Source organism: Rattus rattus, chromosome 15, assembly GCF_011064425.1.
Source record: "Rattus rattus isolate New Zealand chromosome 15, Rrattus_CSIRO_v1, whole genome shotgun sequence".
Classification (NCBI taxonomy): Eukaryota; Metazoa; Chordata; class Mammalia; order Rodentia; family Muridae; genus Rattus; species Rattus rattus.
In genome coordinates this window covers 29,955,378-29,982,074 of record NC_046168.1, presented here as the reverse complement: position 1 = coordinate 29,982,074, position 26,697 = coordinate 29,955,378, and the positions used below count along the sequence as shown (strand labels likewise).

General features: G+C 42.7%; 1 protein-coding gene across 1 annotated transcript in view; it reads right to left on the bottom strand.

Moving 5' to 3' along the window:
* The window catches only part of Znf521 (zinc finger protein 521), a 282,823-nt gene that overhangs the window by 110,637 nt on the left and 145,489 nt on the right, over positions 1–26,697 (bottom strand). Inside the window, 1 exon segment of the mRNA XM_032885752.1 lies at positions 15,553–15,637. Coding sequence (XP_032741643.1) covers positions 15,553–15,637 — 85 coding nt within the window.

Sequence of the window (26,697 nt, the reverse complement as noted above, 5' to 3'; positions counted from 1 at the left end):
CTGGTGGTGGTGATGTGTAGAATGTGTGTATGTGTGTACGTACATGTGTGCATGTCATAGATGCGTGTGTAGACACACTTGAAGTGTATATGAACTCTGTATTAAAAAAAAACAACAACCCTGTTTCATACACAGAACTGTCCTGGAATCTTGAGTCTACAAGTTTGTTATTCTGAACCATTTGATTAAATTTAACCACAGGAAACTCTTCCAAGTCCTAATGAAGCAGCAATTACATCTAAAAAGGGAGCGAAGCCAGAAAACATCCTATTCCAATATCTTTCTTTCAAACATCAGATTGCAATATAAGCTCCATAGTTTTCATTTCACGTTAGCCCAAGCTCGCTGAGCTGTTGGAGCATGTCAAACACGAAACAGGGAATAGTCCACAGGGAGCTTGTGGTGTGAAGGAACACCACTGGAGACAGACAGACAGACAGACACACACACACATGTATACACATGCACACGCACCAACATGTAAAGAAAGATGCAAGCATTTCTTTTCTTAAAAAAAAGAAAGTTTGAATTAGAACTTACACCACTATGTCTGGAGTGCAGGCTATGTACTAAAATTTTATTTTGGTTCAAGTTAGAAGTATGTGAAATGGACTTTTAGAAACACCATTTCCTTTAGAAACGGTCATTCTGTGTTGTCTCCAAACAAACCTGCACTTGGCCTTACTTCCTTGAGCGATGCATGCTATTCAATCGCCACTTCCTCGCCAGGGCAAATCAGAACATTTGACTGATTAAAGAAGTGAGGGTTACAGCAAATGACACGGACTCAGGGTGCAGTGTCTTTCCAGGTTTTCAACCTCACATTTCTGCCGTGACAGGGCATCTCAGCATAGTAATGTAATGGCCTGGGACATCGGAGGCAGAGAAATAATGTCAGAAGCAATCCTTCACGTTTGGATCCCCCACGCCATGTGCAAATAGTGAACTTAAGCAGGGAAATGCAATTTGCTCCTTCCAAAGTATACATTTTTATCTCTTATGAAGAGATGAAGCCACATCCATTTCTAACGCCTCAAGGTAAAGAGGGTGGCATGTATCATAAGTGCAGAGAATGTCTGAAGGATTTAGAAGCAATCTTTTCATAATATATCTTTGGGTGAGGAAGTGGAGTTATGAGTTACTCAAAATTCATAAAGATTATTAAGTTTCCACCTCATAGAAATGGTGCCACCGCGGTATCAGTGCATTACACTGTCGGGGCTCCAGCCCCCAACCACCCAGAGCCTGGTTTGGGTCCAAGACATCCATCCGTTATGTAGCATTAGTGCTCTGCAGAATAAAATAAAGGTTCCATTGCCTTCAAAAGCAAACAACAACAACAACAACGAAACAAATTGCTTTCACAGGAACCAGCCTGTGGCCGCTGGATGTGAATTCCTGGCCCTCAGTATGTCAGCATTCCTTCATGTAAGTGATTGTAACAGGTAAGTAAGTTCCCATTTCAGCAACTTGCCTGGAGATTATCAACTTGTGTGTCTGTGCCTGCTGGGCTATTTGAATGATTACCCTAGCCCCCAAAGCCCTCAGCAAGGACTCGTTCTGGACCCAAGGCAGTGACCCCTCACGGTGAGGGAGCCTCCTCCACACCAGTCAGCTCTTCTGCTTGATGAATTTCCACCTAACAGCTCATCTAAACGCAGCCTATGGGCTTCATGGTTTTCCTTCCTCCTCTTCACTTAAGTCTATGGGAAGTTATGAAACATATTTTTCTAGTCCTCCCAGGAGCAGGGCCAGGTTCACAGTTTGACCTCTGAAACACAGCAGCCCTGCAAAGCCAGACAGGCTGATAGAGCTGAGCTTCCCTGCTCTCTGCCTGGCCTATACAAACTGTAACACAGAGCAGGCAGCAAGGTGGCTTATGGGAAATGACAGGCGATGGATCAGTAGGGGAAAATAATGGGATTTAATCCCGTGACACTATCACAGGCACCAAGTTCCCTTGCAGCAAGCCGTCCAACCCAGGTGAGCTCAGGTTCTGAGCAAACTAACCACCTATGACCACTAAGGGTGGTCTTTTAATCAGATAAAGTGCCAACATACTGGGAAGGCCCCGAGATCCTGTTTCCTACAAGTCTGTGTCTCCGCCAAGTGATTTTAAGCAAACACATAAAAACATCTATCTACGAATTACAGAGATGTCTTCAGTGCGTGAGAAGCTATCCGGACAGTTCAGCCTCATATGGAAGATTGTCCCAGACTAATTAAGGACGCTGTTGCTTGGAGAGGGAAGGCTGACCCTGAAGTCCTACTCACACACTTTCCAGCCAGAGGGCTGTGAAGGGGAGCCCCAATGGGGCGTTTTCATCTGAAACCCAAGGGCACCCACACTACGGAAACCACCGTAAATGCATCCCTCGCTCAGGGACAGAAGAGGGGACACAGACACTTCAATTATCTTGGTATGGAACACACACGCCAGCCCTCTTACGTCTGACACCGTGGGGCACGGCTGCCTCTGAGCGATAGAATCCTTACTCTTTCTTGAGCTTTCCTATGCACTCATTACGAAGAAGGCCGTTCGCAGGCAGAAAACAAGGAGCTCTTTAGACAGAAGGTAGCGGTTCAAAAAACTGCAAAACTTCATCTTTCAAAAATAGCCCGAGTGACCTCTTGCAGGGCTCTGACCACTGCACAGCGAGCAGGAGGCGAGCCCTGTGATGAGCGGGTTCTGGCAAAGCGCTCTCTTCACAGATGATGCACAGCTTAAGCTATAATGAGGTTTTGGGTTACAAACGCTGAACACATTAATATTCCTTGATGATAATTATCACAGTATAAGCACCTTTCCCAATGTGAGTAGCATAAACCAACTGAAGCAGCATTTTTACCCCATTTGAAACAAGCTGGAAAATGGGATTTTCTACTCTCGTAACCTGAGGTCAGCATACTGCACCAAGCATTGCATATTAAACACACCTATACCTGAGGCTCATCTCGCCATCTTTCCCTTCCGCCTCATGTGGACATGAAGCCATCCCCTTTAACCATTCCCTCCCATGAAACACTTCAACTTGGGCAGCCCGTGTGATACACACAATGGCACAACATTGGTATTTCCTCTCCGTCGTCGGGAGTCTTACGCTCCTGCTTGTCAAGAGCAGGAGGCCATCTTTTACAGAGGGCACATGTGTCTGTGCAGTCTGAATGAATTCTGTGGCCTCTGACTGCAAATGAAACAGGAGGGAAATTAGAGTTGGACAAACAGGTTCTGGGAAGACCCCAAGCCACACTACTTACAAAGTGGGGCCAGCCTTAGCCTTCATCCTTATAGCTCCAGAGCTGGCAACAGGACGGAGCCGCAAGGGTGCGCGTGAGTTCTAATCTACCACCATCATCCCGCCAGCAGTGACTTCAGATGGTGAAATTTCACAGAGCACTCTCACAGACTAATGTGCATTCCAGATTAAAAGAACAATTATTATTTGAATAACAGCTCTCAGATATTACCTGAAGCGACCTACAAGCACACCATATTTGTCCACAACAGTTTCTTATATTTCAGTATTTGCCACAGCACACCCCAAACAGATGCTAGCGGAGCTCAGGGTGCTCTCCACACTGCGATTGGCTAATCCAGACGGGACGGATTATCAATTGATTTTTCTCTCCCTGTTCTCCTTTTTGTTCCCCCTTACTAAGTGAAATCAGAGGAGATGTTCACTATGACGTTCAGCTGACGTTTGCAAGGCTTAGAATGACCACAGGTGAGCTCTCTTCCTTTTCAACACACCGCAGTGCCAATTTTATGTCCTCTGTGGATCTCCACAGCACCCACGATTTAGCCAGGAGAGAAATGAAAGCCAGTTTCAGGGCTGTGAATGGTGGCTTCGTGGTGTAGATCCGTTGAACTCACTGGTACCACGCAAGCCTGCACTTCATTTAGAAAATATGCCGCGCTACAACTGCTTCTAGTTCTCGGTTATCATTTTTACTTATGTGCTGCAGAAATGTCTTAAAATCCCATTTGAATAGATGCTGGGGTTATGAGGGAACCTGCACTAAATATTTAACAGGGCTACCGGCTTGTTAAATACTATAATGTGAGGGCTGTAGAAGGATGATATACAGAGCCTTCCCCACTCCTTTAACTTAACGCTGGTGTTCGTTCTGAACACGGGGCAAGCCCATTCATCAGAACTGATGCATTTTTAAAAGTCCTCATTTGCTAGCAGATAAATGTGCTCAGAGAACCTTTTACAGTGTAGAAATGACTGAAAACCTATTTGTTTTTTACTGTGAAAAATCTGCCGTATTGTGGCTAGGAAAAAAAAAAACCCTCACAAGGGATTTACAAGGCCTTTTCGAAATAGTACGTAAGGGTTAAAGCTTTGGAGAGATGAAGGTAGGATACAGCGTCAATTTAGCACAACATAAACACGCCGAAACGAAACAGATTACCACGTCCATGAAATCTGGAAACAACATCTCAAATCCAAGTCATATAATGAGATTGCCCATCTAGAATGAGGATTCTGATTGTGGCACTTTTAATTAAAACTTTTTAACTATAATGATCTCACAAATACAAAATACATCACGCAGTGAAATTTACCAGACACAATGTCCATAACATCTCAGTGTGGACTGTGGCATTGCTGGAGAGTGACTTCATTTGCAGCTATTGCCAAGGTCTTTCTCAGCACATTAAGATTAGCTTTGCAAACCTGTTTAAATATTTCTTGCTAAATTATACATTGAAAAATTAACATTTGCTCTTTAACAGTGGCTATAAAGTAGGAATTCCACCCCACCCCCAAAACCAGAGCTCTCTTCTTAGAAATACAAATTATCCTGCAATTTAAAGAAACTGCCTTTCAACCGGAGACCTGCAGAGTGAACGAACATTTCCTCAGCAAACACCGTGACAATGATCATCTGTTCCTCTAGTCCTGAGTGGAGACACTTGCTTTTGAAAATGTCTTGCGGTGACTTAAATTCAAGCCATTTCAATTAGTATTACTGTACATTAAAAATTAATTGCATTCCTGAGTGGATTAAGGCTTAAATTTCAATCCTGCAGTATGTGCTCTAGAAATGACAGCTAAAAATCAATGCTCTTTGGCCCACAATCGGAAGTGTGTATGGCTGGACAGCCTGAGACTGGCGTCATGGCCAGGCAGTTTCAAAAGACTTGATGGTTCAATTGAAGGTGTGTCAGTTCTCAGTCCAGTTTTTAACTTGGATGCTGTATAGCCTCCAAGGAGGAAAATCAGCTATACTCAGAGCTGGGAGAAACATGGTCAAAGATACGAACCAGGTTCATGACACCAAAGAGAGTAGCAGACACCAAAAACTTGCTACACAACTGTTGAGAGGCTAAAACTGTCTTCACAGTGCTTTCGCTGAGCGCACACGATTCCTGGGTCCACCCCAAGTTGGTTATTAGTTTATAGAGAGCACAGGTGGGATCAGAAAAAAAGGAAAAAAAAAACAATTTACAATATTTACTACAAAAGGGAAAGTATACCTGAGATGGGAACTGCACACTGCAAACCTGGGTCAGGGACAGACTGAGGTATGATCTAGAGAAAACACAGAGCATTCCTGATACGGAAATAAAACAATGTAAAGTAAAGAGAAAGGAGAAAGACAGTGCAATGAGGAGACAGAGAGGCAAAGGCAGAGTTAGTTGTGTTCAGCCACAGGCTGGGGTACTAATTTCTTTGTTTTAAGGAGTATTATACAAATCTTGAACATGAAATCCTGGTGTTGAAACGGTTATGCCTTCTAGATGCCTTTTGTAAATTACTAAAAGGTTTTTGGGGAGGGGCACCTCAGGCTGTCAGGGCCACCCATTTGGTATAGGTTAGTGACATGGTGCATACAATGTGGGGAAACCATGCTCTCCTCCTCACCGCCTCATTCTTTGCAGTAGCTGAGGGAAAGAACGTTGTAAATGAACTCAAGAAAGTCGGGCGCCGTGAAGAACCCCAGAGGCAGCCTGCACTAGCCGGTTTTGGAATTGAGTGGTATTGGTATGTTCCTCAGAGAAGGAAAAGTGGAGTCTCCCTTGTTCTTCAAGATTCCCCTCCATGGTGCACTGGTGGCCAACAGCAAGTTGTGCAGCGAGGGAGTCAAGAAGATGATAAGTAATAGTAACAATAGAAAGGATGACATGGTGCAAATGACCCCAAGGCATAGTGGGATCCCTGTGTGACAATCACCCCTCACTGCAATTACTGATGTGGCTTCGTTACAGCATAGGAAGGGTAACACACAGAACAACAGTGGCACCGTGCAATGACACTGGGCACCACACGGCAATACCAGGCACAAGCCACCCCAGCAGGGACAGCTCCTGGGACTAAGTCAGATCTCTCACAAGTGAATGGACCTGGGGGAAAAACACTGAATGGAGGTGTGGCCGGTCTACAGCATGACACTGTGTCTTGGAGAATGGGAATAAAGGATTGGCAGGGAAACATGTTTCCTTAGTGAAATATTACAGGGACAGCAAATTAGCCTGAATTAAGCATCCATTGGAGGCATGACTTCGTGCAGTTTGTTTAGAGGGCGGGGTGAGGGAATGCAGTGTTTCCTATCTGGGAAACACAAATAGGTTCGCCGAGTCCTGTGCTATCCTCCGAGAAATGAAATAAAACAATGGTTTGAGGTGAACGCGCTGCAAATTCGAGACCGCATTATTTAAAAGGGAGAAGGATTGATTTTCTAATTCTCGCCTGCTGTAGCTGGAAGTCTGCCTTCTCAGTCAGGGCTCACAGGGCGCCGAAGCAATGTGTTCGGGGGAAGGAGAGAGACTCTTCACCAAGGATCATTGAGTATGTCATTGGTTAATTCTTGCTCTATGCTCCTCATTAGCATGACTCTCAAGTTTCTGGTATCATATCCGAAATATTAAGACATAATAACGACGAAGGTGCAGATAATTGGATATCAACCAGAACATACTTGACTGGGCAGGAGGTAGAGCTCTGCTTAAACTAATCCTGAAACATATTAATCACCAATTAATGAAAGGGTTTCAAATTCATTTTCTATTACAGAACACCTCCGAGTACCTAAGCTTTTTCTAACAAATGAGTTGGAATAACAGGGTGGGGAGAGGAGACACAGCAACCTGGCAATGTCTGAATTCATGCTTTACAGCCTGTGGTCCGACGACTGTGAAAGCTAGAGTTAAATCCTTGAATGCTCCTTACAAAGCCTGGTGCAACAGAGAGAAACACTTGGCAAAGTCCAGGGTCCCCGGTTTAAACTCCAAATGTATAATCTCTTTCAGTGGCTGAGCCACAACTAAATATTTCATCAGAGGGCTGTCATAATATTATTTAAGTTTCCGAGCTCAGATGGGTCTCTAGTCTTGCAGATTAGATTAGTCTCTCAGCTGTCCATTCCAACCACCAAGGCATTTAATGGAAACTCAGGAGTGTACCAAAGATGGGCAAACTCGGGGCAAGAATAAATAAGGAATGCAGTAAGGCACTGGCACTGAGTCTAGAGGAAACTTCCGTACCACCGACATGCACATAAAATATCACAGAAGAAAGAAAAAGGAGAAAGACAACACCAGAAGAGACAGAGGCACAAAGACACAGCTCTGTCCAGGACACGAGGCTAGGGTCCTGCTTCTGACCTACCTTGGTCACTTTTATTAGCTCCTTTCTAAAACTTCTAGGAATATTCAGGTTAGAGAAATAGTTACCTATACCATTAGAGAAATAGCTTTCAATATGCAGGGAAAGGGGGGGTTGACAGATTATCAGCATAAAGGGATACTAACGTCTCGTTCTCGAAAGGTAGCACTCCTAAACGTTGAGAAAGGGCATTTGTCTACAAGAGAAAACAAAGTGTGTGTGTGTGTGTGTGTGTGTGTGTGTGTGTGTGTGTGTTACCTCAAAGCCACTGCTGTGACATTGTTGGCCCATGCTTCCCACCTTTGTGGGCTGAATTGGATGGAAAGAGAGAGGATACTTGTTATCACAGAGATCCCACCCCCAATTCTGCTGTTTGTTGACTTTAATTTTAATAACTCTTAAACAAGCACTCCGGGCAGATGAACCGAGATAGGCTTGCAAGTAGGCCCTTTTATCAACAATTTTTGCCACAGAAATACACAAACAGTCCAATGGCTCTTCATTAGCAAACAAATCAACAAGTGATATTTTAATGCATGACTTTGTTCCGTCTCTGTGGGGACCTTCGTTCAGAGAGTGATGTACAGTACAGAGAAAGGAATCATCAGCCACAGTGTCCCTGGGCTCTCTCCATTGAGGACTTCGCAGCCTCTGCTTAAAGACTGCATTTAATTGACTGATAGACAGTAGCTTCTTTGTTCGCAGAAGACAGCGAAGTAATGGCAGCTTGAAAATCGTAGCATCTACAGGGTCTCCTGAGACTAGTAACAGGGGGATATGTGTCAGGAATAAATAAATAATCTAATTATTAAGCCACTTCCTGTCAAGTTAACTCCAATTTGTTGGCTTTTGAAGGCAACAAAACGAGGCATTTTTCCTCATTATGCTTCTCTTTTTATACCAGTGGTAATCACAGGCGGATTAAAGGGTGCCTGATTGGTTTTTTTGTCAAGGATCTGAGAAGCAGCCAACAGTACAGAAAAACAGAGTTGGGGTTAGAAGAAATTTCATGCTTGTCTCCTTTCCAGCTCCCTAACAGCCCACACGGCTGCCCCATACGGTGCAGCCAGCTGTACAGCAAATGTGTACCCCTCCAACTGAGGCCTACCGGGCCACAGGCGCCATCCTGAGAGCCGTGAGATACCTTGCAATCTTGGCAGGTAGCTACTGCTGTCATAGGCATAATTCTAAAGGTGACCTACGGAACCCCGTCAGCTCTCCAAGTGCTACAGTATGAGCAGCTGAAGTTCGACACCCACTCTCCATATTGGCTCTCCGCTCCTTTGTTTACTGCTATCAATGGCCCTGGAACTAAGAAATAACCGTCTAAATGGGTCATCAGAGACCTTTTCTTTGGCTGGGTGCGGTTGGATCCTGTGGAAATAGGTCAAGATCCATACGAGCGGTGTGCACATGAGCGTGCCTGTGTGCGAGCATGCTCGCGTCGAACGGGTGAATTCCCATGCCTCCATTCAGAAATGTTCTGCAAACTTCATGTGGCATAGACTACAGAAGTCAAGGGCGAGGAGAAAATGAGACTCTGAAGCAGGGCTGCATGGCACTGCCCATACCCACTGTAGAGGCCAGGCCGGCAGCCATTCTGCCTGAGAGCTAGGCTGTTAATGTGGCCCTGCAAAGGGCAGCAAGTCCTAAAAGGTGACAGGAAATGGAAATGTGGGGTCTGTCTACAAGCTCAGGAAAATCTTCTTTCTTTCAGAAAATTAACATAAGGAATGTCTAGGAGATGTTCTTTGGGGTTAGTAAGTCAGACACCACACTAACTGCTAATACCTTTTCCTCTTGTAAGCCATGGCTGCTAAACCCAGGAATAAACATGGTGATTTGTGTTTTAATAACACCAAGCAGGGGCCGAGCGCAAAGTTTGTCACCCTGAATCTCTTGAACCCTGTGACTGCAAACTCTGAGCTCATGAAGACTCCCCTTCTTATTCCAGGAGGTACTTATCTTTTCCGCTGTCCTTGCTTTTAGGAAGGCTGACGGTAGACAAGGCTCGGGAAGTTCCCACAGCCCTCTGCTCTCGGCAAACCGCGGAGCTATACTACTACTGGCCGTCCTTTCTGAATACATCTTGGATTTTTGTTAAATTGCGCAGATAATTAAAGCCTCTTCATATCTACAGTCCGCTTCATTGGTAACACGAATTCTGTTTTCAGCTACTGTCTGAAAATTCCCTCTCTGAATAATTTCAGGCTAAGCAATAACACTTCATTTTCCATAAGTTTTATCTGATGTCCCCATACAGAGCAGCCAGCTGTACAGCAAACGTGTGGTTCTGAAACTGGGGCCTACCAGGCCACGGACTCCATCCTGAGATCTATACGGCACCTTGCTGTCATTGGCAAGCTCTCATAGCTATCGCTGTGGCCGTGGCTCCACACTGCACACAACTTAAAATTATCTGATTATTAGAATTTGTGGCCCACACTCCACTTTATCCTTTATTTAATCTATCCCCAGATCACACATTTGTTTAAATGTTTTGGCTGGCTTACAGATCACGCGGCCATCTGCACAGTAGGTGTGACACCATTTTTTTCTTTTTTTTAGACAAAAGTTAACGTTATAAACAAAGATAAAGTCATCTGAAATGCCTTGGTGTTTGTTATTCTGCCTGGCTCACTTGGACCAACTCTAAGAAATAAATAGAATTATCTGTGTAAATCGATGAACATCTATGAAAAACAACACCCAGCAGAACGCTGAGCTTGCTCCATTACCTACGTTAATATCGTGACAGCTGAGGAGAGATGACCTGGCCCACTTCTCATCTCTCCTGTACAGATGGCTATTAAAGAGAAAGTACCCCTTTTGTATGGCCCATGCAGAAACCCTTTATGGGCTTTTCAAATAAGCCAGCATTGCCCACATGAGGGTAGCTTTCTCTTACCATTAAAGTGCCCAGATTTCATCTTTTTTAATCCAGCTCTTGATGAAATAAGCCAGTGCTTCCTCATATGCAACATCAAATGCTTGATTTCTTAATTCCATGAATTTTTAGGTGATCAAATTAAGAATTTTTAAATCCAATAGCCCCATTTAGAGTGAATGTTAATCATGGCTCCAAAGAATCTCCATGACTTTATATTCCTTAAGACGGTATACGTGGTCTCTCTCACGTACACACACACACACACACACACACACACACACACACACACACACACACACACACACACACACATCTTACATATACTCATACCTATACGCATTATGGCAAATTCATTTTTATTCATTAGTTTTATAACTGCCAATGGAAGAAGAGAATTTAAAGTATAGCTCATTGACTTTTTATGCAAAGGTCAAAATATTTTATTTCTCTCAGAGTCAAGTAAAATCCAAAGCTATTCTGGAACCCAATGTATTAGCTTTTCTCTATTCTAAAGCAAGAGCTTTCGAGCTGAAGTGTTTCAGAGGTGGCACAGAACTCTACACCAAGCCTTGATGACCAGTTAGAAAACAAGCCACCTCGTAAAGAAGGGGGAGGCATACCCTCTGTCACCCTGGGCATCAGACAGACTGTAAGGCATGAGTGTCGGTTACTGTAAGAACAGGCTAGAGTTTCACTGAATTCTTCTAAACTGATTTATGCATTCTTTTTGTCTTGACATTGGTGATACATAGCACATGTTCCATACCACATGGGCTACACATATTTCTGCATGCATTGTATAAGTGTTCACGGTCTTGAAAATAATTATCCATAAGATACCAAGTATCTGAGACCAGGATCAAAACAGAACATCTTTGCACAGCTCTTTTCAGGTCAGCTATTGTTAAATATACCGAATTCCATGTTTGCTTCTCTAAGAGATAAACATATTTTCTTCCCTAGAATGCTAGCTAGGGTCATGCTTGACCTTCAAGGATAAACACACTAGCAAGTCTGAATTTTTCCAGTCTTTTTTTTTTTTTATGAGACGGGATATTCTGGTTCCTTACATGCAATCATTATAATACAATCTTGTAAAAACATGAAGAGATAAATGAAATGAAAACAAGCTATTTCTAAGTAGATGTTTCAAAGTAATCCATAGGTACGTGATGTGTGTGCAGTCCTCCATCATCCATCTACAAACTACAGAGGGAGGGCTAGAAATGGCCACGGCATCCTCTCTACTTCTCTCTGAAGTCCGAGGCTCCAACAATCCATTCCAAGGATAATGGCCCCTCTCCCCCTCCGTCCTTTCTTTGTCAGGCTGACTGGCCCTTCGTGGTGAGCATACTGCTGGTTGCCTCTCACCAGCCACTCACAATTCGCTCACTGTGTTCAGGAGACAGTTGTTTGTGGCTGTTTGGAACACATTCTTCTCTTTAGGGATTTATGTGTTAGTAGTGGCAGTGCCAACCTCCATAGTGAACAGAATTTCTTTCTAACTAAAATAGATAATTAGAGGCTGGTAATTATTGGTCAAGAATTATCAGAGTGAAAAAATTAAACTCCTCGTAAACAGTTCTTGGCAACGGAATCTCTTTATCTCATCTCATGCCTAACAACCCTTTATTCCGAGCACTTACAGATTTACTCTACTACGGCCGAGCCTCGTAATTTTATATGAGGCAATCCCTTCGCTGGCTTAAATACATTTAGATTTCCTGGTCCCACCTCTTTGTTGTTAATATGTACCAAATAATAGTAACCAGAAATCTCACAGAGGAAAATAACAATAAATCTTTACCACTCGATAGAAAGAGAAAGGCAGATATGCATTAAAAGTCATGGTGCACAATGGCTTCTTTATGGTTAAAAAAATGAACAAAGACTGTGTGAAAGGAACAAAAGGAGACAAAAAAATTCTCATCTGCACAGACATTAACCTGTTCTAGGAAAGGTGTTAAAATGTTGTATGGTTCTCTCCCTCCCCCAAGCCTTTCCCTCATTCTCTGAGTATGTGTATGCAAAGAAAAAAAAATCCCTTAACTAATTAAGGAATTACTGGTCTGAATGTGTGGGTATACATACATATATACACACACATATAATATATTCATAATTATGCAAAACATGTCAAAATGTGGTAAATGGGAATTATGTTTTTGTCAAGTATTTACTCACGCACCTGAGATCATGTGTCTACACCTCGTTGCAAACAGCACTCATGCTCCTGGTAGATTTCCTTTCTCAAATGTCTCTCACCAACGGCATGAAACCAGTGTATTCAGAAAGAAGAGGCTTGGAGGTTACTTAAAAAGCATAGGTGCTCCCCAGAAAAAAGCAAAGGACGAGTGGCATAGGGGGCTTTTGAGTCCCAGCTCCTTGAAGCATCTGCAGACCACGTTTCTATCAGGAGTCAGGGCCCTTCCTCTAGACTTATTGCAAAATGAAAGCAATGAAACACCACCCACCCTTTTAACAGAGTGAGAGGCTTTCAGACAGTCCCTAATCCCTCTTCCCCTACTAAATGTCTAGTTCAGATTATTTTTTTATTAGATAAAAAATACACACAGATACACAATCTAAAAATACCTAGCCTCAGTGGAGGTATTTTAGCCAACAAAATAATGCTGCCTGCCTCATTTGAAAGACTAAGAATCACACTGGGATTTTAAAAAGGGGCATCTTAGCCTTGGCGACTCCCTCCTGTTCCACATTCTCTCTCTAGATATTAACAAGGAGAATGGAGTTTAAGAACTTGGATGCCTGGTCAACAGGCAAAGCAATTAAGTGGATGCTATTCATTTGTTTAGGCCTTGAGTGCAAGAGAATCAGATATCTCATTATTAAAAAATAGCCTGAATATTAAATAAGCGGGCCCTCCGTGAAAAGGAAAGGGATCTGCGTTTCTGACAGAAGGTGAATTGTTAAATGCTCAGATCCCAAGGGGAGGTGAGTGTCGTGCGAATCCACTATTACAGAGAAGGGAGACTTGGGAAGGCGCTAACGAAGGAATGGAGGAATGCAAGAGAACCAGGAAGAGAAGGGGACGGAGAAGGCGGGGGATGACCGGGGTGAGTCAATGGCAGAAATTCAGTCGAGATCCCACTTGTGGCAAAGATGTTAACCCGGCAGCCGAGATGCCGCCTCCACGCGCAAGTGCATGCTGGGTAAATCAGAAACGCAGAGGCTGAATGTACATCGACGGGGTCTGCACGGAAGCGCAGGGCTCACTACACCTTTTTCTGTAGCTAGAAAGCTTGAAGGTTGAGGCTACTGAAACCTGTGACATGAGGCAGAGTCTGTGACTGCTGCCACCAAGCAAGGATGGAGAAACAGAGACAGGTAAATACGGACAGGTACCGTCTGGAAGGAATCGTTCAGTTTTTCTACCCCTTTCTCTTAATGGGAGCAGAAGGGGGAGGAGGAGGAGGAAGAGAAGGAAGAGGAGGAGGAAGAGGAGGAGGAAGAGGAGGAGAAGGAAGAGGAGGAGGGGGGAGGAGGAAGAGGGGAACCAATTGTGGAAATTCACATGGACTATTTTTTTTTCCAGGATTTGAACAGGAGGCAATTTGCAGAGAGCGTTCTCTGAATCCCTTCCATGCTGTGATTATCTTCTGAGGGCTTAAGAAGACCTTTGAATACTATCCTGCCATGGTGAAGAATATATTACTTTAAGGCATAAGACATTACTAATAATCTTCATACTTAAACATAGAAAATAGAGACATGAAACGATCAATAGTTCAAGCGTCATGTATATGTTGTACGTTGCAGTCAACCACTTTTATTTTTTTTTAATCAGTAACAATTGTCCAAAAAGTCTTGAAAAAAACGTAAAGCTATTGAAAAGTTATTAATTTTTCCTACATGCTCTTGAATTTTAGTAAAAACAATGTTGCAAGTTCTGTTATGGTGAGCTTTCCTGAGCAGAGGTGGCAGCTGGGGTAACCCTAGAATAGAATTACTTAGAGCTCTGGTCCTTGCTGTGAAATACAAGATAGCCCACCTGGAAACAAATTCCATGCTGAATTTGCCTTCCTATCTTACAAAGTTTCTATTAGCTGAATAGAAGGTTAACTGGACTTTAAAATGTTATATCCCACTTATTTGTGGATTTATAAAACACCAAGAATTATGAAATAAATAAAAACCCCTCACGGTATAAAAACATAAATGAGTAGCAAAAATAGAACACAATAATAGTGATTGTCATTTTATTAGTAGCAAAAGATGTGCTTGATAAAGTTTAATTGGCTGGTAAAACTCTTAGCGTGATTACTAAGTGATTATCAAATTAAAAAACAAAAACCAGGCAGTAACCCCTGAGGACTGAATGGATAATGGGGCACCATGAATAAGTGGAGAAGCTGTCGCTTTAGTTCCAGCCTATCTAATAGGAGCACGACCCTAAAGTCACTGGCCTGGAGTGACTTCAGAGGTCTTCTCCCTATCCACTTCTACAGAGCTCTGTGGAAAATTTGATGGAAAATAAAAAACTGATTCCTGAATTCTTTACATGATTTTTATGATCGTGATTATTTGCAGGCTGCTGAAACCATAGTGATAAAACTATTTTATGGCAATTTAAATTATTTATGTTTCCCTATCACAAAACTCACGACTTTGGATTTTGATACAAAGATGCTTAAGCAACACACAGCAGTGCTATTATCATAACAACTCCTGAAATTAAATGGTGTAAAACTCTATGGAAAGGTAGCATCCAGTTCATTAACCATTCCTGTTAGCTTTCAATAATGCAAAAATGATTACAAGTTTAATTTGCTAATCACCTGTGCTTTGACTGGCAGAACACAGATAATCCTCTGCAGAAGTCTAAACTAGCCCTTGCAGAAAATAAAACACGCTAATGCCTTACCAGGTCTAATAAGAGGAATAAAAAAAAAATCAATCACACCTAGGTAAAGCATTGATGGCGGAACAATTAATTCATCCTTAATGCTGTTTAATTACATAGGCACTGATGTACACACATGTGAGGAAAACAGGAGTAGTAAGGGGTGGGTGGATCTCACTCACCAATCATGTGATTTGCCACATGAACCTGGATGTCCCACTCGTTGTAGAAAACCATCTGACACTTGATACACTGGTAGGTCTTCTTCTGAGAAAACAAGGAGGAACATGGTTACTTAGACACACGTGCATAAATGAATGCTCCCACCCAACACAAACCAGAGGGGGACAAAAAATAAAAAAAACAAAAAACAAAAAACAAAAAACAAAAAACAAAAAACAAAAAAACAAAAAAAAAAAAAAAAACACACAAAAAACCAACCCTGACCACAGAACGGTCTTCCCAAGATGTTGGTTTTTGTCTATGTGGCTAATTAACATTCTGTGGATTTCCCCGACACAGCACCATGAGCTTCTTATCGAGACACTGAGAGTTGACAGCCTACACTACAAGCTATTCCACTTAGGAGGAACAAAGGCCCCACATTATGAAATAATGATAACAAATAATATAAATGCTCTTAAGCTCAAAAATAGACTAGAGTGTTAAAAATACTCACAATACATGGCTCAGTTTCAAAAATCAATGCCTTTAAGTATCAGACACGCTTTAGTTCTGACTAAAATCATGGTAGTTTTGCTCCCAGAAGTGTGGAAGTAAAATGACTAGTAAAATGACTTAAAATTCATGGCGTTTTAGACAATGGGGCGGGAGAGGTGGCTGAGCAATGGACACGAGTTCAGTTCCCAACACCCACACAGATGCACACGACCCTATAACTCATCTCCAGGGGAGCTTCCACAGGCAGCTAGCACCAACATGGTGCACAGACATACACGCAGGCAAAACACACAGATTCATAGATAATCATTCTCGTAAGGAGGTATTTTTGTGCAAAGTCTGAAGTGTAGGTAATGCTTTTGAGATTCTAATTCCTCTCGTTTAAATATGCATTTTCTCTTAGGAAATGGTTGCAGATTAAACACCACAGCCCAGTGAAATAGATGGAGCAGAGTATTTATGATATAGTTTAGGGCATCCACGCAGTGCCTCAGGCATGTCTGAGGCCACTGAGGCAAAGGAACAGGAGGAGAAGTAATGTCACTCAAATCTCAGATGAAGCACGCAGTGTGGCTTCCTGCCTTCAAGACCGATTCTCTTTCGATGCATGTGGGGTGGATGCAGAGCTTAAAGAACTGAGGGTGTCCTACAGATTGCACCATATGATTATCTACAGTCAAAAGCGTTCTAAAAATGAAATCTGCTACGATGAAATAAACAAATAAGGAATAGTGCACCTGTAAACGGGGGGAAATGACACTTGTAAAAGTGTGCACATGACACTTGGTTGTAATAATTCCTGCAGATTGTCATTTCACTTGGCTTCACATAACACATTTTGCTACAGGTACTAATATGAAACAGGAGTCATAAGTTAATGTGGGTCGTAAATTATAACGCATTGTGAGGAGCTCAAGTTGTTCGGGGCATAAAAAATAAAGTTAAGTATGAAATTAAGTGTAATTTCACTTGAGATCACAAAGGATAAATGCCACAAATGTAACTATTTCATAATTGTTATAATCTACATGGTATTTTCTCCTACAACAAGGGACAGTATGCCTAGCAACCCTAAAGGCTCAGGCACGTCTCCAATGCACAGGTCTACATAACCCACTACTCGATGCACGTTAGAATCCAGTGGACTGAGTCTAAATCTAACCAGGACTTCCAATGCCCTGACAATCAAGGAGGAGGATTTACTGCATGGAGCTGTTCACGAGACCCTTTGACGGTGACATATAGAGCGACACGTGCTGTGTAAATAACATTCATCCCGTTTGTAACTCTATTTCCCTTTAGAACTAGTTAGAAAATATTTCTTACTCCCTGATGACCTACATTATATATTGTTTATTAGCATACTTCAAGCATCATTCCTGATATGTGACCTTGCTGAAAAACAAAGAAACATAAACTTAATGGCTAGCCTTTTCTCTTGTTAGCACAGTAAAACACGGAACATGTCGGAAACTGTCTCCAAAAATTATGACTGATGAGGATGGTGCTCAAAAGTACTAAGGGCTTTTTTTTCCCTTCTCGTCCACTAATAAAGAATAAAGTCACTTGAAAAGCCAAGGTAATAAAGTGGCAGCACTTATGGCTATCTTCAAAATGAACTGACACATTTAAAGACCCCTGTAAGTTTTCTCTCGTGAAAAGAATACGCGTGTGTCAGTATTGATAATTCACATGCTAATTCTCTACATCCTCGCGGTGTCTAAAATGCCATCTTCTGTTCTATATCGACATGGCCATGTCCATATCTACATGTGCCCAAATCTGCAGCCAGACAGAAATTCAAAAGAAGGCACCATAATTTCTAAATACTGAAGCTTCATCTAGCTCAGCCTCCCCCCACCGCCAGTTTCCTCAAAGACAAGCCATGCAAATCGGGCTGTGCTACAAGCGTCCCTGCGAACGCTGTGGTATAAAATTCATTTTCACCTTCAGGTATTTAGAATAGTAAATTGGAATGGCTATAAAGTAGTCATTACAATAGATTCTTATCTAACTGTCTGAGGTCAGTGTGCACCTGCACGCCACCCTCTGAGCATACAGAGCTAGCCTGTGGCCCCGATCCTGGGGGAGCTCTGTATAACTGGGATTACCAAGGATTCACCCTAATTCTAGACCTGAATCTTCCTTTCCCCCTAGCTTTCAACCATTGGTCCCAAACCTAGGCTGTGGCTATAAAGAGAAGGATGAGTCCCCTGTCTAATAGACAGTTACATCAATCCCCTTCTCGGTCTGAGAACAGGGACACCGCTCAATAGTCTGTCCACGACTTTCCAACAAGATCATCTTCCTTCAGTCACAGGGATAAACAGAACCCCATGAAGCCCCATGCCTGAGGGTGACCCGATGCAGCAGAGTGCAGGAGGACTGTCACCTCCCCTCAGGACAATTGCTTCCACTTATATCAAAGACAACAACAAAAAGTCAAGTGAGATAATTTCTCTTAAAAGCAGGTGAAGTAGAAACAGAAGTTCCATTGTTTGGGCCCCAGATTGGCCTTGATCAACGCTTAGGTTGTCAATTTACTTGAAATGCTAATTTAGCCCCATTTCTAAAAGAGACCTTTTTTTTCATTAGCCTTTTTAAATGAGCTACTTTAGAGCAGGACTGTCATTTCCCGATTGTTCTCCTTTGTTTTCTGATACTGATAGATGTAATTATCAAGGATACAACTTTTTCCCAGCACCTCATTATTTTTGATTGATTTTGAGAACAATTTAAATGTGCCTCTTTGACATTTTTTGTTTTCAGCTAGACTCTGTTCAGGTACTCAGAGACGTTCAGAAAAGAGCATCTCATAAGTTTAAAAAAAAAAGGTTAAAGATCTCTAATAAGGTACAGTATTAAAAATTCCTTTACTGATTACCCCTGCCTCCCTCTATCTGCTCTGACCCATTAGTTTTTAGACTACATTTTGTCTTACCAAATTAAATGCAAACTATGAATTTTTAAAAATTATGTTTTGGAGTTCTACATTATTTTCTTAAAATAATATAATACGTGCATTAAAAAAAACAGTGAGTCCATAGTAACCTTCAAAGACAGAAAACCAAACCAATCTTAGTCGATACTACGGTGGGAACTGTAAATCAGTCTCTAAGTATGATGCCCCTCCCTCCCTTCCCTTTCGACTGCCTTGAAACAGAATCTCACGGATATCCCAGGCTGGCTTAAAACTCGGAATCCTCCTCCTCCTCAGCCTTGAGTGCTACGATCAACACTTGGTACATCGGTCAACACACTTGGTAATGTAAATTTCTTCTTTGACAAGTGGCAGTCAAAGGGGCAGAAAGACTAGGCTTTTCCAGGAGGGAATTTAGTTCATGCCGACTTAATGGTAGGAGGGTTTAGGCACAGGGGAAAAGAAATGCTAGAACGTAGAGAGCCCCCATTTTGCGCTGATTGGGAAAACCATTAACAGCTGATGAAGACTTTGCAGAGAAAGATTATTCTGCAAAACTCACAAAAAACTTAGCTAGAGTGTCAAGTCGAGTCTAATAAAACCTTTAGAAGTAGCAGCCTACTTTTTAGTACAGGGACAGAAGAATAAACAAGGCCCTGAAGGGGCCTCTTAGAGAACAGAACTATTGTCTTTAAAACATACAGGTCACAGGAGAGGAGTTCCCAGGTGGCTCAAAGAGGCTTCTCTACTAACTGTACCTATGGGGTCTGACTTTGGGACAGAGGAGCCAGTAGTGTTTGAGCAACTGGGGGAAACGGGATCACCATTTGGTACCTGGTGTTCTGGGGCTAATGGGCATCTTCCACTAGCCTTTGTGTCAGGAGAATCTCATCGAATGTATAGAGGTAAAGTAGTATGCTGCTTACAAGTGAACTCTTACCACAGATAAGCCAGATATGGGCAAAGCAGAAACGGCTACACGGCCATAGTAATCGCCAGGTGCATGGTGAGCGTCAAGGTACAGGGACAGAAATAAATGCAAGGGTGGGATGTGTCGGGTTGTTCTCTCCTACTGAACACATCCCGCTCATCCCCAGCTGGTTTAATTTTGCATATCTATTAGAAAGGTACACCAAATAGTTTCCGTCCAGCGTGTCTGGTGGCTTTCCAAATATTTTTGATGTTTTAATGAAATTTTGAGCATGAAACTAATGTATACATTTTTAAGAGTTCGGGAACTACAGTTTGCATGCATTCAGTCCTAAAACCAAGTAACGTGAATCCCTGTTCGTGTACTTTCCAGTTCCTGGAATTACTGTACATCAGGGTCCCGTGCAACAATGTGGAGGGAGTGGATAAAGGAAGCATCGTCATTCAGATAAATCAGATGACTTGTCCAAAGGCATACAGTGCGTGAACACCCTCTCACTGCCCTTTAACAGTTTCTGCTCTGCAGGTAAATCCGAAGCCACACCTTAGAAGCAGGCTTGCCCTACTGTGAAATGAGCTGGCTTCGACAGTATCAGCGATGATGGAGAAACAGCTCACAACAAGGAAGGGCCCTTGCTCCCAGGCCCCCATCAGAGACCTTGCCGAAGATCTCAGTGTAGAAGAGGTTCCGAACTCCCAGAGTCTACTCAAGGATTGTTGTCTCCCAATATTCTGCAGTTTTAACACCGTGTTTTAATTACATGTTGATTTTAATACTAAGAACAGCTTCGATCTGAGATCTCACAATGCCTTCCATTCTCCCAGTTTTCATCGGGCTAAATTAATACAGTTTTCGGGTCTCCACTCGCCTCTCCCAGAACCTTCCATGAGCTCAGCACTGGAGCCTTTCTACCATCCTCTCCTGTATCAACCACTCTTGCACACATGTTTTAGAAATTGACACAAACATCTGAGTTCTACTGCACATGGGCCCTGTCTTCAGCGATGTCTGCTCTAGAGTTTATCATCTCTTCCAAAGCATCAGTTCAACAACCAGCTTCCACGGCTAACTTTAAACATTTAAATACTCCCTCCCTCCCTCCCCCTTCTTCCTTCTTTATAACACCAGAGTCACGCTTATTCACAGATTTTGAAGTCTTGATTTGACGCCCACTCGGAGTGAGCGCCTTTTGCTCGATGCCTCTCTGAGGTCATGTCAGGCTGCTGGACCTGAGCCTCACAGAGGGGCATTTCCTGTGCACCTGCCCTGCCACAGGGATAGAAGACACCGCACAGGTTCGGTTTTAAGTCCTAAGCCTGCCCCTCTTCCTGCTCCTTTAATTCTCCAGGGAGAAGCCCAGGTAGGAAGCAGTGATGGACAACAACACTTTACTTCCCAGTCTCTCACCAAGAGATGGGAATCGGTGTCGTTCGTTCCTGCTTTATTTGTGGTTTCTTTCTCGTTTATTTATTTGTGCACATAGGCCTGCCTGGCTTAGAAGGGAGGGCCTGACCTCAGAGCCACCAGTGCCAAGCGAGCACTCCTTCACTGGATTACATCAGAGACCTTAAAAAGCATATACGACAATCTCCCAGCTGAGCAGGCAAAGGCAGATGCATCAGGAGTTCAAAGCCAGGGGCTGGAGAGATGGCTCACAGGTTGAGAGCACTGGTGCTCTTCCAGGGCACCCAGTTTTAGTTCCCAGCACCCATACAGTGACTAAAAAACACCTGTAACACCAGTCCTTTGGGGGTCTGATGCCCTCTTGTCCCTGAGGGCACCAGGATGGACATGGTACATGGGCACACATGCTGCTGTAATACCTGTACACATAAAACAAAATGGAGAGTTTAAACTAGCCTGGATTATACAGCAATACCATTAAAATAACCCTTAAAAACAGATAAATGACTAAGTAGTGGGTCTGGCTTCGTCTTAAAAGGATGAAACCTTAAGTAATATTCCCTTGCAAGAGCCCTGCAGACCTGTACATCCCTCAGAGTTCCAGAGTTGCAAACTCCCAGACCACCCTGCAGACTCCCAGACTCGCAGACCCCTGTCTTCATCCCCAATGTGTTACTTGATATTTGCACCTCAAGAATGAAGGATACGTCGACATAGGTTCTGTTGTTTCTCCTTCATCACCCCATGTTTGGAGCATTTCTCCTAGCTGTCTTGCAGCCCACAGCTCACTCTACTCCACCATTGTCAAGCATGGAAGGGGGAGTCGGAAACCCTGTTAGAATCCGGAAATACAATGTTACACAGCAAATGCTAAACTTTACTCAGCCCAGTTATATCCAGCAATCTTAGTAGGGAAAAACCTCTAGAATGTTCTTTCTACCATCAGTTGCTACACACTGGCTTCCTCACTCAGCCGAGTTACAAGTTATTTATTATCACCATGAGTGTTGGTTTACATCCCTGTAAATAAAAATAATAAAGTTTCCATCTTAAAGTTATGCCAGCGAGAATGATACAAACATGCTTAGCACATGCCTAGCACATGCCTAGCACATGCCTAGCACATGCCTAGCATAGCAAGCTGTCGCTCAACAGTAACTGCCCTTGTTGCTCTTCACGTGACAGGTTATTATGGGGTGTAATGGGAGGATACTAACAGGCACGCAAAGATGCTTACCAGTTGCTCCAGAGGTGGACTCTGGGATCACACGAACATCTCTTTCCATTAAAATACACAAATTTAGATTTTATGACCATTCAGAGTTCCAGAATCTAATTGTAAAAGTTCAATAAGTAATAGTATAAGGGACACCGCAGTCAGTGACAACCATGGAGAGATGGGAAGGAAGAGGTTTAAGAACAATCTGTACAAAGATTCAAGTAGATGGCTCGCTGGGTAAAGGGCTCGCTAGGCAAGCATGAGGACTGGAGTTTTGATTGGCAGCACCTACAGGCATGGCAGCTCACACGTAATTCTGGGTGTCTGAAGGTGAAACAGGGTTCCCTGGAACAAGCTAGCTAGTGTGGCTGGACTACTGAGTTCTAGGCTCAGATGAGTGACCCTGTCTTCCTTAATATACAAGTGGGAAGCAGCAGAGGAAGACAGTGCCAGCCTCCAAGTTTCAAATACACATGAAATTGCATGCATGTATACATACATAATACATGTATAATACATACACACATACATATCTTCACACTTGCATTTCCACACACATGTGAAAATACATACACACAGTTATGCAAACTATCCACACAAAACCAGGCCAAATAAGCAGGGGGAAAATATCAAATAAAACTGTTGTTAGTGTCTACAACAATATATATTATCATTCTAAAAACAAATATATTAATTACAAATTATATATATGGTAAGTAACACCTTTATTTGACAGGACTTTGCTGGTAAGCAAGTACATACTGTGTATGTGGGTAAGTCATGAACTAAGAACTTTGTACAGATTTAGAAATCTTACTAATTTAGCCTAAGTCATTTTCAACATAGGAGTGAACTAATATGAAAATTAGTCATTCAACACAGAGGGGAAAGTGGGTGAAATGGAACAAAAATCTACTGATGAAGCTATAACCCAATTAAAAATGGGAGCTTTCGTGTTTTATGGTGTAATCGTGTGGCCAGGCTACCACTGTGCTCAGTGCCTGGCCGCGTTAGGCCTTAACCACCAAGAGGAACTGACATCACCCCGAATTCAAGGAGTTAGAATATACTCTGGAAAAGGAAACACACAGACATTGAAGTCCTACATGGGTTTTGCTTAAATAACATGGCAATACAATTCAGGAGCCAACATCTTTGTTGGTGCACAGTTAATGGAAGCTAAAACAAGTCTGGTAGAAACAGTTTAACATGCCCTAAAGCAGTCAGGAAAAAGTTTAAAACCAAAAGCCAAACCAAACAAACAAACAAACGAAGCCCTGGAGGTGATCCATGATCTAAAACGGAATAATTCTCCAGAGTCTAAATCTACCACAAAGTGCCTGTCACCTGTAAGGCACGTTGTTCCCTGTCAGGTGTGGCATTTGATAGACTGAGGAGAACCAATCAGAACAGAAGCGGCGTCAAAGAGTGCTTGTAGCCAACTGGCTTGACAGAAGACATGGCAGGAAGATGGACCTTTATGTAGATAATAACAGTGTGGATGCAGAACATTGTTTTAAGCCACTGAGCTGTGTCTGCATCAGGGAATAAATCATTGAGCATATTTTTTTTTGCCAATAAAACCCAAATTCCACAAAGATAAAAATTTAAACTACCACTAATTTAAAAACCAAAGGGGGGGGAATCAAACCAATTTTTCATCCTTTATTGGAATTTTTAAATATTTGATAAAGTGGCTCTAAGATACTTTAGTTCCAAAGACATACTTGATAGTCAAAACTCAGGAAATAATTGGATCTTTAGAAAAATCTAGGAAATATTTTTACGCACACACATGCTTGTGCGTGCATGCACACACACACACACACACACACACACACACACACACACATAGACACGCACTTTGTTGTATAATCTCTGTCAGAAAAGAACGCTGAGAAACTTCATAGGTTCATTAACCCCTTGAGACGTTGATATCACTGGATAGCCATCATCAGTATCAGAAAGGTAACACAAACCCTTATTTCTTGTTAGATCAGGATTCTTCTTTATTCCTACACTAATCCTTACACGTTTGATCTGGACTATGTCTACATTGTTAATCTATGCCCTGCTGGGTCATTCACTGGTTAACTGTGGGCAGGAGGCTTTAGTCCATTCATTTCTTATCTGTTGCAATATAGAGCTGACACACTAATATGTACAACTCATGTGCTCACCACAACATCGAGAACCCTCGCTTACGCATATTCTCTTTAGTTTGGGGTTATTTATTCATTTTATTTTTCGGTAGGGCTGGTGCTTGAACCCAGGACTTTGCCCACGCTAGGCTTATGCATTTTCACTGATCCAGATATCTGGTCCTTCCCGCTTTCCGTAGGTGAGGCTCCCCTGAGGCCTGACCGTTTCCTTTGTTTCTATTCTTGGTCTGTCCTTCCAGCCATTCTTCTGGCAGCTTCAGGTCCCACCCACAGGACACGCTCTCTTTACATCTGGTATTTGCGCTTGTCGACATCACGGTGCAGATTACCTGTCTGTCGTTACTTAAATCTCCCATGACAGAGCTCACTGTATGGTCCACTCCCACACCCAGGTGTCTTCTCTCTCTCCCCCTCCCCCTCCCCCACTCCCCCTCTCTCCCTCTCTCTCACACACACCACAGAGTTCTGAGTTTTCTTGTCTCTTCCTTCCACTCGAACAGCGTTCCCACTTAGCCATGTCAGACCACTCTTCCCACTTCTTTCAAATCGCTTCTAAAACTAACTGAGTGGAAGGCCGGTAAACAGTCACACCCCCACGGTGCTGTGGGTGTTGGCCTCATTATTCCTGTTGTTTGCACTAAGTTTTCAGGACAAACTGGTGCTTCCATGCCCTCCCCTACGCTAACATGTTCTGTGCTGTTCCCATGTATTAGACACATGAGGGAAGGCTGACGTTAGCCATACTCCCCCGCCCCGTTGAACTGAAATTGTCTGGATTGTTGAAGTTCTTTCTTATTCATCTTACTAAAAACACCTTTCGGAAATGTCCAAATATCCTTTATATTGACTCTTTCTCCCCTTTCCCTGTGTGTGTGTGTGTGTGTGTGTGTGTGTGTGTGTGTGTGTGTGTGTGTGTGTGTGAGAGAGAGAGAGAGAGAGAGAGAGAGAGAGAGAGAGAGAGCGTTTGCAAGGGTGAGTGGGAGCATGCATGTGTTGGGATGTGGATGCGTGCATGGGGACTTTGGGAATTACCTTGTCACACTTCTACCTTAGTCACTGAGGCTCAAACCCAGAGTTTGCCGATATGGACATTCTGATGATATTCATATTTGGCAGATACTGTTCTTTACAGAGAAGCATGGAGTCTCAGGGTGGGAAAGAAAGTGAGCTCATCCTGCTTCAAATTTCCCATCATAGACCAGATGTGGTTTATAGGTGAAGTGACCTTGTCCATGACCCACAGAAAGTTGCCAACCCAGTCTGGAACAGACTGGTATGAACAGATTCACACCTGTGGACACAGTAGCTGGTTTCCAGAAAAAAATACAAGCCATTTCATTAAGTCTGGTGTCCAGTTTCTCATGGCTCCTACAGGAGGACCGAACCATCTTTATAAAGTCACCTCTCCATGGCCACTTCTTGTGACTGACTGCTGCTTTCTTTGAAGCTACTCATTTCTCAGTACATGGGTCAGCATAAAATTTACTCTATAAGTTGAGGATGGCTTATCCAAATTTGCGGGGACAAGAAGTATTTCAAAAGCTTGTTTGTTTATTTTTAATTTTTGAAATTCCTAAATGCAGAGAAACTTTGAGGTTACAATTTATGCCTAAACATCCTAAATATAAGATTAATATAAGTTTTGCATACAAATTTTATGCACGTACCCTAAAGAGTTTCTTTGTACTTTTAGTGAACCTTTTTATTTTAACTATAACCCAGCCCCATGATGTTAGATGTGTGTGGAACATTCCATTTATGGTGTCACATTGGTGGTGAGAATAATCTTAGCACATTTCTGATACCTGATTTTTAGATTAGGGATGCTTGAATTACATAATCAAAGCTTCTATTCATACTCCAACCATAGGTCTCCTGATACCCAATGGGCAGTGCCCATTTCTCTCTTTAGAACACTGCCTGACAAAGGTGAGTCATATGGCAAGGATCTGATGTCCCAAAACTTCATAGAGGGGACTAGAGTGCCATCACCGAACAAACTTAGATCTT